Source organism: Bactrocera tryoni, unplaced genomic scaffold (assembly GCF_016617805.1).
Source record: "Bactrocera tryoni isolate S06 unplaced genomic scaffold, CSIRO_BtryS06_freeze2 scaffold_7, whole genome shotgun sequence".
In the NCBI taxonomy this organism is placed as follows: domain Eukaryota; kingdom Metazoa; phylum Arthropoda; class Insecta; order Diptera; family Tephritidae; genus Bactrocera; species Bactrocera tryoni.
The window spans coordinates 4,878,272-4,890,478 of NW_024396366.1; the positions used below are offsets into that span (position 1 = coordinate 4,878,272).

At 35.0% G+C, this 12,207-nt stretch overlaps 1 protein-coding gene across 1 annotated transcript in view; it reads left to right on the forward strand.

Moving 5' to 3' along the window:
• Positions 1-6,378, forward strand: part of LOC120781756 (TBC1 domain family member 16) — a 37,755-nt gene extending 31,377 nt beyond the window's left edge. The window contains exons 2-3 of the mRNA XM_040113988.1: positions 4,136-4,696; positions 4,764-6,378. Coding sequence (XP_039969922.1) covers positions 4,136-4,696; positions 4,764-5,387 — 1,185 coding nt within the window. The 3' untranslated portion in view covers positions 5,388-6,378. The remainder of the gene's footprint in view (positions 1-4,135; positions 4,697-4,763) is intronic.
• The last annotated feature ends 5,829 nt before the right edge of the window (positions 6,379-12,207 follow it).

Genomic DNA, 12,207 nt, shown 5'->3' on the forward strand with positions numbered 1-12,207 from the left:
GAAAATATGAATCGATTGAATATTTTTTCAATTAGAAAACCCTGATATTTTGATATAAATTTGTTTAGCTTTCATTCTAGAATGGTGATACGTTTCGCTAAAATCATATAATAAATATTTAGTCTTATAAAAAAGATAATATACAATCATCGCTGGAATTATAGCAAGTCATAAATTTATAGTCAGTCTCATTTCCGCTACTTTTTATGCCAATCATGCAAATATTTCCGATTATCATTTATATAGACTAGGGTACAGATAATAATACAGTCTGTTTGATTTATGAACCAATTGCATGAATTATGTACTAATTTACGATAGCACTTATGAACATGCACCGGGTGCAAATTTGAAGAGCAAACATGCAAATTTTGGAGAAATTTGAGCCAATTTTACACCGAAGTAAGCTAAGTGTATACTCAAACACTTAACATGCTATGAAAAAAATCGTCTACAAATTTGTAAGTAGTAATACAAATAAATTAGAATGATAATTACAACAAAGCATACACTTACAACAACATATATGCGCGTTGCTATAGACTCGTTTATACATACATATGCATATGTATCTTTTGTATAGTCGCCGTTAGTGCAGGAAGCCAAACCTGCTAATTGTTAACTCAAACTGAACTATTCCTATGCGAGCAAATATGTATCTATTTACATATGTATATGTAGCTATTTACATATATGTACATATGTCTACAAATTGGAGCAATAACTTAAACGCGCGCCCGGCGTTCCTCCTTTGCTCCTTTGCGTAGACGCAACACGTGGACATGACCAATGCGAAAGAGTCAATATTTATTCATTCACTTTAAATAATGCTCACATGCTTGCCGTTGGTGGTGCCTTCGCGTTGATTAAAAACAAATGTAAATACATATCTAAGTACCCGCAGCACTACTGTCGATATATTTTAAAGCAAGCGCAAACCCAAATCTACTGTAGGTGACTACAAGTATACATACTTTTGTAGTGTGGTGTTTGCGTATCGCTATGTTCTATTTAAGTGTTTGCGTCATTCCGACAACGTGGTCTTCAGCGATGGGGGCCTGTCTTGCGTGGTTGCATGAAAAAGTTCTTTATTTGTGATAAGGTTGATATTAGAGGCGAAAAGGCATGGCTAAACACATTTTTAAATGACTTTATGTGTTTTTATACTATCAATGAATGCTCAGTAGGAAATTCTAAGCTTTTATAAATTATGCTGGTGAATCTTAGATAGTAGATTTTTGAATGGTACATAAAAAAAAATAGGAATTATCTGAATACATATTTGAGAGCATGCAATAAAAAAAAATTAGGAAATGTTAGAAATTGCCTTGAGGTAAATATTTTTGGAACCCTGGTTTTAAGAAATTTTCTCACAACTTGTGTAAAAGTCATAGCATTTTTAAGGAAACCCGTTTTTTTTATATGGGAAGCTTTGACTGTTTATCGAAACCTCTTAAAAGTAAACTAAAGCAACCTGCAGAAACCATGCAGAAAAATTTTTTCTGTACATTCCTTTTATACCCTAAAAAGGGTGTTTTAATCTCTCAGTTTTAGAGATATCGGCCTGAATTTTTGCACACTTGCTTTTCTCCCCAAGAAGTTGCTCATTTGTCGGAAATGCCGATATCGGACGACTATAGCATATAGCTGGTATACAAACTGAACGACCGGAATCAAGCGCTTGCATGGAAAAATATTGCATTTGATGAGATATTTTCAGGAAATTCGGCATGGGCAAATCAATAATGCAATTTCCGAAAAAAATTGCGTAGATTGTGTCACTATAGCATATAGCTTATGCAGAAAACTTTGTTTTTTGTCGAAATATTTCCACGGTGCAACCGAAGTTAATGTTTTTTCTTGTTAACCTATACATTCGTTAATAATTTTTTAGGAATCACCCTAATGTGCATATACAAAAAAATTGTTAATAATATTTTAAGATCACCCTAATGTGCATACCTATATAATCAAATTCGTTAATATTGTTTTTGGATCACCCTAATGTGCATACATAATCAAATGCCCCTACTTATAGATTCTCACTGCTGTTCCATATTCACTTGTTTGCTGCAGTCAACGGCTTCTAACTTCATGACAGGGGTCAATTTTGGGGCTATCGTCATTGCCTTTTGCCTGCCAGCAGAGCTCATTATTTTATTTGTACAAATTTACTGTTATCTATGCATGACTTTCACGGTTTTCCGCTGTCTAGCCAAACAGTCAGTTGAGTTTGAGATTTCACTTTGAGATGTAATGAACATATCTATAATGAATATATGTATGTATGCATCTCCATATATGCCTATACGAGTATATGTAAGTAATAATGTTTGAAATATTTTGCTTTATTTTCGAACAAGCTCAGCACTGTTCAAAGATTATAGGTATTTTCATACCCAGCCGTTTATAATATTGCTTAATCATTTTGCCATATTTTATGGATTATCAAACATATTTTTTATGGAAATATTTAAATATTTGCCTTAAGCACTGATAAGAGTCGCAAATCGTTGCTAAATACCTTAACCAATGCCCGGCCTTAAACGCACAAATGTTTGTACATTAGTATGCATGTAAGTACATATATTTTTCCCGGATTTTCGGTTTAAATTAGGAAGGCGTATTATTCTAAGTAAACTGAACAATAAAGTGCTAAAAGTCCGCCGCTTCACTTTTTTTTATTCTTATCTTAAAATATGAGTAGCTTAAATATTTAAAATCGGCTGGTATTTTTCCTTACAATGCAGGTAAGTAACATAAAAAATTTTTCCTCTAGACAAAAGGTATTAAAAATGAGGTATTTCTTAAATATTTCAATACATTTGCATACTCTTCATATAAACAAGTGTTTGCTAGAATTTTTTCTGTCTGCTTATAGCACTTTCAATGTGTTGGCCATAATCCTCAAGAGAAATAAATCACAAAATGTTTCTCTAGCAAATTTAACATACGTAAACAGTTGTATATATGTACATTTATAAATATATTTTATAAATACATACGAACTTTAGACCACTTTGGTCAGATGACATTAGGTTTTACAAACAACAAAGCCAAAAGTTAACGAAAAGAATTCGAAAGTGAAAGCGGTACACAGCCGATTTAATCTACAAGTGTATTGTGACACTTGGGTACATAAAGCAAACGGGGTGTGTGTAAATGTTTTGAAAGACAGTTGCGAGAAGATATGTATATAGCAGTCGATATAATTTTAGAGTTAGAGTAATTTTTTATAAAAAAATATATATATTTAAAATATCTAATGGTATAAATAACTACATTATCGTTTTTAAGGCATTGAAAAGTGACAGAAATCACAGATTGATGTTGAAAAAAAATTCGAAAATGCTGTCAAACCAATTTTATGTATACTTTTTCGAAATTAGTGTTTAATGGTAGCATTAATTTGTGAAATTTCAGAATATGATATTTTGAAACAAATAATTTCGAATAACCTTTGTGGCCATTTATTCAAGCTCTCAATACACTGTGATACAAAGGTAAAACCACTATCTCCGTATTTTAAAATACCAAAATTACGGTTTCGAGTCAAAAAAAGAAATTCATGTATAAAACGCATATCATTCACCCAGCCATTTCTCCGACAGATGTCATCTAAAAATTCCAAAAAAAAATGTTTATACACTCTACGATATACATATGTATGTGTGTACCTCACGATATGTGGAAAAAGTTCTATTGTAGAATAAAAATTTCTATGAAAAAAACAGGTCAGATTACCCAACTGACCCCTTAAAATACTTTTTTTTTAATTTTTTTTTTGATATCGATACAACTTTATATATAATTAAATCATGTAATCATTAAAATTAACATTTTTTCCGAAATACATATGTATGTACATGGTTTTAAGAAAAACAAGTTCTTTAAGTTCTGTTCTATTGTTTTTAATTGTATATTAAACCTTTTAAATATTAAATTTGATTATTCATTCTACATTTCTGTAATGGAATTCTCTCGAACTCTTATATATTTTAGAATAAAAAATTTAACTTTGTGCAACAATGCAAGACTCAGAGAATTTCTCTCTTATTTACTGTATGTGATAGAAAATTCGATGCACAATTTCCTTAAATAATTATTTAATTTATTATTATATAATTTTCTATAGGTTCTTCATCAATGGCACGGTTTTCTGCACAACATTGCATTTACACCTGGACAAAAGCAACAGAACTTACCGTATCGTCAATTCATGGTATGCCGCCCAGAGATAAAGAAACGTGAATTGCATCCCGACGAAGGCAGCGTTAGAAAAATAACAACTAATTTCTTTTATGGAACTCTAATTAATATAAAAGGACAAATTGAAGATGATTTGCTTCTTCGCAAATGTGTTTTTTTTGGCGGTTTGGAGAAAGGCTTAAGAAGAACAATATGGCCTTTCTTATTAAAATGCTATTCGTTTTCGTCAACATTTGATGACCGAGCTGTTTTTATGGATATTAGAAAGCAAGAATATGAAGAAATAACCCGTAAACGCTTATACTCGATGTCGCCAGAAGAACAAATTCATTTCTGGAAGTCGGTGCAATGTGTTGTGGAAAAAGATATAGCAAGAATAGATCGCTCTAATGCATTCTTTTATGGAGACGATAATCCAAACAGAGAAATTATGAAAAACATTTTGTTGAATTATGCCTTTCATAATGCAGGAAACAGTTATACGCAGGTAAATTCAATTTGAAGCTTATTTCTTCTTTGGTTTTTAAAGCAATTATTTTCATTTCATTATATAGGGAATGAGCGACTTATTAGCTCCAGTATTGTGTGAAATACAAAATGAATCGGAGACGTTTTGGAGCTTTGTAGGTTTACTACAACGTTCTCTTTTTGTATGTGCACCTACCGACGCAGATATTGATAAAAACTTAAACTATTTGAGGGAACTAATCCGCATTATGTTGCCTCGGCTTTATGAGCATTTACAATGTCATAGCAGTTCAATGGAGCTACTTTTTTGTCACCGATGGCTAATTTTATGTTTTAAACGCGAGTTCACCGAATCAGTAGTTATCCGAATGTGGGAAGCGTGTTGGTCCAACTATCTTACTGATTATTTTCATTTATTTTTATGTCTGGCAATTATTGCCGTTTATGCCGACGATGTAGTAGCTCAGGATTTGCGGGCAGATGAAATGTTATTTTATTTTAGTTCACTCGCTATGTATATGGATGGAGAATTAATTCTTCGAAAAGCTCGTGGTCTATTATATCAATATCGCCAATTATCAAAAATACCGTGTACTTTGAGTGGCTTATGTAAAAGATGTGGTCCTGGTATGTGGGATTCCGAACACTGTCCAGCTTTGGAATGTGTTGGTCATTCGCATGATGACAAGTGTCCTTTGGATATTGATTGAACTATTTGCTTACAATGCATTCTAAAAAATCTAAAAACTAATGCTAGATACTCTGCTTGCATTTTTAGTTCGATATTAGTGTTACCATGAATTTAACTCCCATGACGTCTATTTATTATTATTTATATAAAAGGGTATATTAAGTTTGCCAAGAAGTAACACAAAGAAAGAAACGTGAAGATCCTATAATAAATGTATGTACATATATGATTCGCGTGATGGGCTGAGTCGATTTAGCCATCTACACAAGGAGTCTCGCATGTTTCCTGTAAAAGAGCAAGATATTTTTCTCAGCAAGCAGTTTCTGATCGGCTGTTTTCGCAGAAACCATTCCTGCCGTCATCCGTTTGGAGCGAAGCCGTCTCCTAGGAACATCAGGAGAGCATTCCTCCGTCGCGTCGACGAACTTCAAAAATATACTGACCACATTTCGGACGCGGCCAATTTTCGACAGGCTCTGAACTCCATTTCCTTGGAGCTATTAACACTCTCTTTCACTCTCTCTCAGTGAATGTACTTGGAGTCCAAACACTACCCATCGCAGAACAAGAGCTCGATTTGCCGAGTAAGACAAGAGTGACACTAGCGCAACTTTTCCTCCCAAGAAGCTGTTCATTTGTCGTAACCGCCGATATACGACTACTATACCATATATGGTAGCTATAACAAAACTAAACATTCAAAGACAAGATATCTTCATGAAATTTGAATAGATTATCTCCGAAGAAACCGACCCCTTAACAAATTATTTTCGCAAAATTTGGCATGGATTATTCAAAGTATCGCTTCAATTCCTAAATATATTTTTCAGATCGGACCACTCATAGCTGCCATATAAACGGACGATCAAAATCAAGTTTTTGTAAGGAAAATTTGAACTAGTGAAGGGTGCACCCGAAGTTTATTTTTTTTTTTAATTTTGTTTAAAATTCAAGGAATCAAATAATTGTTAATAAAGAATATATTGTTGTATTACTAAATAATTGTAACATTTTTTCCAGGCTGTTGTTTTCTTTTCCTTGGTATGGTTTTTAACGTGGCGGGTCCTAAACGCAGCGCACAATCTTGAGGAAGGGATGTTTCGCCTTTTCACTTTAGCTCGCCTTCAAACGGATTTTTGTTTGGCTATCCAGAGGATACTTAGTCGTGAGCTGCATGAGCCATATGTAAAAGAATCGTTTCTGGCCACTCCCAAGTGAATGGCATTCAGAGAACTATCTTCACTGGCGTGAACTTCTACACATGACTCCATCCTCGGAATCCAACGCATGATAACTCTTGCCAACAGGTGCTACTTCGGACTGAGTAGGCAAAAGCTCATTCCCAACGAACAAAAACCAAACTCTATAAGTCACTCGTCCTGCTAAATGGTGCAGAGGTATGGACGATGAGAGTACTACGAGAGAGTCTACTTTACGAGTTTTCAAGAGAAAGCTTCTGCGGATTCGACGCAGTGGAGAAGGACCTGGCTGCGCTTGGTATCTCGAATTGGCGCCAAATTGCGAAAATAAGATACGACTGGTCTGCTGTTGTAAACTCGACTATAACCGCGTAAATTTTTTGCAAATTTTAATATAAGGCAGAGACAAATTCTGAAGAAATTAGAGTACTTCATACATGCAAGTAAACGTACAAAGCATGGGTTATGCAAAGCATTCCTAAATTAACTTCTTACTTAAGTTATGAAATTTGGTGTTATGGTTATCAACTCAAAACGTCAAAACAATTCAGTAAGACTGTTGTCAAACTTTTCTTTTGGTATTACTGTCTGCAATTCTGTGCCAGTGGGTTGATCTAGAGTATCAAAAACTTTAACTGCTATCAAACTCTTGATAAACATTAATGCTAGCATTGAGTCCCTTCCGGGACGGGAGGAATTTTTCTGATGCGTTTGCCCTAGAAGGCTCCATGAAAACTCTACCTCGATTAGTTGTAATACATGAAATGGATGGAAAAGTCTTAAGATCTGTTCGGGCCCTAAGGTACAAGAGGAGTGGCCATATGATGTGCAATCTGCACCCAGTTCTCGCACTGCGCCGCCACTCCAGCCGAGCGGCCAACAAAAGACCCACAAGGAAACCAGGAGTTCAAACTAGTAGCATGACTCCCATTCTTATTAGACGTCTCGTCATCGCATTTATAATAGCTCGCTTAATACTATCGGTAGTGGTGGTCTGATAAATGGCGACATAGCATGTGTACGTTCTGAAATTACTGCGGCACTTGGCTTTGATGACGTATTAATGTAATAACATGCGATCAGGGTAAAATTGAATACTTTCGAAAGCATTTCACTTTTCTTTTTTTGCAGTATTTAAACAAAAACCGATTCCTTCCACTTCTTTGCCTTTTTTGTTTGTATTTTTCATAAAACTATCGTTTCCATTTTCCAACATTTTGTCGGCAATTATATACGTTAAAATTTCCATATTTCTAAGCTACTCGTTCTACACGAAATAATAACTGCAATACATATTGCACAAGGTATCAGCAGAGTATCAGCTGAGCATCAGCAACAAAGTTTCAAGTTAGTAACAGAGTTGCAGTATTACTGTAATTATTAAGCAGCTCGAACACAGCCCTATGCTAACTCTCGCATCAGAACATCTGCCATAATTATCTCGAGAAACCGCCCGACTTTATTTCTGAGGTTACCGGCACTTTCGTTCGGTTCATGCCGGCTTGAACACCGGAAATCCTCTCCAATTTTCCAGTCGAAGTAGCTGTTATAGCTAACGAGCGCGACACCTTACGCTATGCCGATTCCAGTGGTTCCGGTATAGGGATCTCAATTTGGAATGGCAAATCAACATAAGAGGATAAAATGGGTAAAGCAGATGAAGTCTTGCAACCTCTCCATCGATGCGAGTAAGCTTTGGACCACTGTCAAGGCCCTGTCTAATCCGAGGAGATATGATGGTTGAGTTGAAATTCAATTCTATGACCATGCGTCCGCGGACCCAAAGAAGTGCTATTTCTTCCAAACTCATTGGCACAGATGTGGATGCTAAAGCACTTCCAAGTTCCTCAACCCGTCCGTCTCCACACTTCAAATACGCGATGTGTGGAAAGTCTGAAGAGTGGTCTCACTACTGAAACCTGGGAAACCCGCCGATAAAGGGGAGTTATATCGCGAGATAGCCCTTCTTTCAACAGCGGTGGAAACAGTTGAAGCTTTGCTTCTACCGATATTCATTCACCACCTGAGTCTAGCAGACCACCTGCATGGCTTCCGCAAAGTTCACAATACCCACTGCACTTATCGCCATAAACGCCCATTTTTCTCATAGCTTAAACCAAAGCTACCCTTTGAGGTAACGATCCTCGTAGCGTCGGACTTCTCAAGAGTTCTTGACACAGTTAAATAAACAAGGCTATTTGAGGTTATAATGTTGAAGAGGGGAACTATGAACTACATGAGCGGTCGGCATTCATTCGATCTCTTTTGAGGTAAAACCCCCAAATTGAGAATAATGAAGACGGGATTCTGCAGGGAATGTCTTCTCCCCGATACTGTTTAATATCAACATTTCGAAACTCCTTCCACCAAGGTTAATTTCCAACACCTCGTACGCTGATGATTGCAAGATATTGACGACGGGCAGTGGAATCGTTCACGAAAATAAACGGTTCACTGTTCGACCTTTCCCGCTTCTTCTCTGCAAAGATTCTAAGACTTTCCCACAGCGACCTTAACAATGCATTTGATGATCTAAAAATTCCCACTGTTAATAATATAAAGATTTTAGGTGTAACATTCGACATCCTGTACTGATTCACTCCTCATAAGACCGCAATAACGTTAGCTCATGGGAAAAAGAAAAATAAATGAATGCAGTGAAACGCAGACGAAGAAGCTACACTCCATCCAATTACGGAATGTCTTTTGATGTCTCCGATGGAACACTTACGCAGCGATGCCAGTATGTTTCTTTTGGAATCTTCACACTTCGGACGCAACTCTTTTCAGACACTTACTTATGTCAAAACACTACCCACTGCAGATGGCGAGCTCGAGTTTCCGCGAAAATCTAGAGTGACGCTTTCCCAACTTCGTTTTGGATGATGTAGCGGGTTAAACTTCTACTTATCCGGAATTGATCCCGATATACCAAATACATGTAAAGCATGCTACGCGTCCTCGCATGACTCTCACTATTGCTTTGTATGCCCATCTAACAACTTTCTCCTTTTAGTCCGACCTATCCGAAATACCATGATTCCTGGCCCGACTGCTGATAACTTTTCTTAAATTTCTCAAGCGTTTTTGAGAATTAAAATTGTTTTGGGATGCGTGACTGTTTAATATTTTTAAATATTTCACTTCACAGAAATTAACCAATTGCCTGTACTAGAATACTTAACTTTTCCGAAAATTGCGTCGGCGAAATAGCGAGAAAAAAAGAGAAACCCGTGTGAATTCGATTGTGGCCTGATTGCAATTGATTCTTTATTCCAGTTAATATTTCACTTATCCTGAAACTTAAGCTTACGGGATAAAACAGTTGGAATATAAGTATGTACATATGCATGTTCAAAAAAGAGGTGAGTATAATTCAGTTCGTTAACTTATGGTAATAGATGAAGGTGAGTATATTTACTATTATTAAGCTAAGTATTTTTACACAATAAAAAGAAAACTTTATAATTGAAATACTTTATAATTCAAATATAACGGGTCTAATTATTGAATCCGTACGAAATCGAATTCGTTGCATTCGATCGATCATTGATACCGTCGAAAACCTGCCTTACCATACCTTAAGTAAACTGCGTTATCAAAATATTTGACAAGTTTGAAAAATTAAATAAATTGTCTTAGATTTTTGGTTCATTTTTACAAATATGGATACAATTGCATTATATTTAAGTGATAGTGATGATGAAAATGGTGTAAACATTCGTCATGAGTGCAGAAATTTGAGGAATATTTCAAAAGACGTGTTGGAAATGGATGACTATAAGTGAGTTGAACTATTTAAGCTAAAAAAACAACATTTTATTTACATATGTATATATGTACATACGCAGTTTCATCAAAAATTTTCGGTTAAGCAAAAGGGCATTTATATACATTTTGGGGGAATGCGAAAATGAATTTGGAAATGACAAAAGACAAGGTTCTCTTTCTCCAAAAATAAAACTTGCTGCATGTCTACGTTTCTTAGCCACAGGCAGTTATCAACATTGTATTGGAAAGGACTTGAATATAAATATGGCCCAATCGATATTTTGTGTTGTATTAGATGAAGTACTCAACATTCTTGAGTACAAGCTTTGTTCAAGATGGATCTCTATTGACATGACCGCTAGCGAGGAATTAGAAGCAAAAACATATTTTTTTGGAAAAACAAAAATTACTGGTATGGCAGTACTTGATGGAACTCACGCAAAGATAATGGCACCGTCAAGAGATAAACATCTGTATTTTAACCGCAAGGGATTCTCAATTGTGAATGTTACCACCATAAGCTTTTTCAAAATTAACTTTTCATTCAGTATTCTATATATACATACATATATGTTTTTCGTATGTAGCTGTGCGGCCACAAGATGCAAATACGATACGTTTGTGCTAAGTATCCCGGCAGTAGTCATGATTCTCACATATGGGGTATGAGTGATTTGAATTTGTTGGTGTGTTTTTGTTTCTTCTCTCTAAATTACACATTTAAAACATAATTTAATGCGTTCTCAGGTATTTTTTTTACATAAATACTTACAGATGCTCCATTTTTGCCAATTTACGCAGTTCACTGATCAACGGATACATTTCGACAAATATTTTCGATTTTGCGGTTTCAATGATTTCGAAATTTGCGCCATTTGTTAGCCACGGAATGTATTTTATCGAGTCGGCAAGTAAGTTCAACTGCATCGAAAACTTAATTTTTCATACGGTTTCAATGATTTTAATGTAATAATATTCGATCGAATTGTCAAGTTTTTCGATCGAAACGGATTCAATAATTATACCCAATATTTAAAAAATTATTCAACAATATTTTTTAACTTCATGTTTTTTCATTTTAGCTTTGGACATAAGTATATAGGTCGCTTGACGCAACAGATGACAAACAACTTACCAACCAAGCGGCGATTAGATAACGTTTAGAATAACAACAACGAACATTAATGAATTTATGAATATTATATATTAATATGAAATCGCTGGCTTAAAACCGATTAGGGACCCATAGTCTTTTAGGAAAAATTGTTCAGAATGATCCGGAGAATCTGGCATACGCGATGTTTTCGTGTTTTGGCTCCCGGTAAATTAACCCGCTTCTCTCAATGTTCACCTGTGTTAATAGTAGATTGTTATTATAAGGTGTGGCACGATTCCGATTACTTTGGCGGAGGGGTAAAAAACCGAATTTCCGTATAAATGGGGTATGTGCGGATAGGGGAGCTTCTCCAGTGAAAAAATATCCAAAAATAATATAAAAGTAACTCTTATTTTTTAAAATATTCACGATTAAAAGTTCAAAAATTTGCACTAATAACACATGGTATATCTCTATGTTTCACTAAATTTTTTCACGTTTTTCACTCTGTATATTTAAATATACACTCTAAACATTGAAATAAGTTCACATTTCACTTTTATTTTACTATATTTTACCTAAATTTATTAATTTAAAAATCACTTAGCACACTCATCGTTGAAAAGGTTAGATTGTTTACAATTATGAAGAAAACGAGCCTTGCCACATCTTAAACAGCAAATATGTAGGATTTTTAACAATTTTTCTTTGTTTGCTTTTTCGCGTGATTCTTTTTTCTATATTAACTATAAAAAAATCTTTCTACATATGTA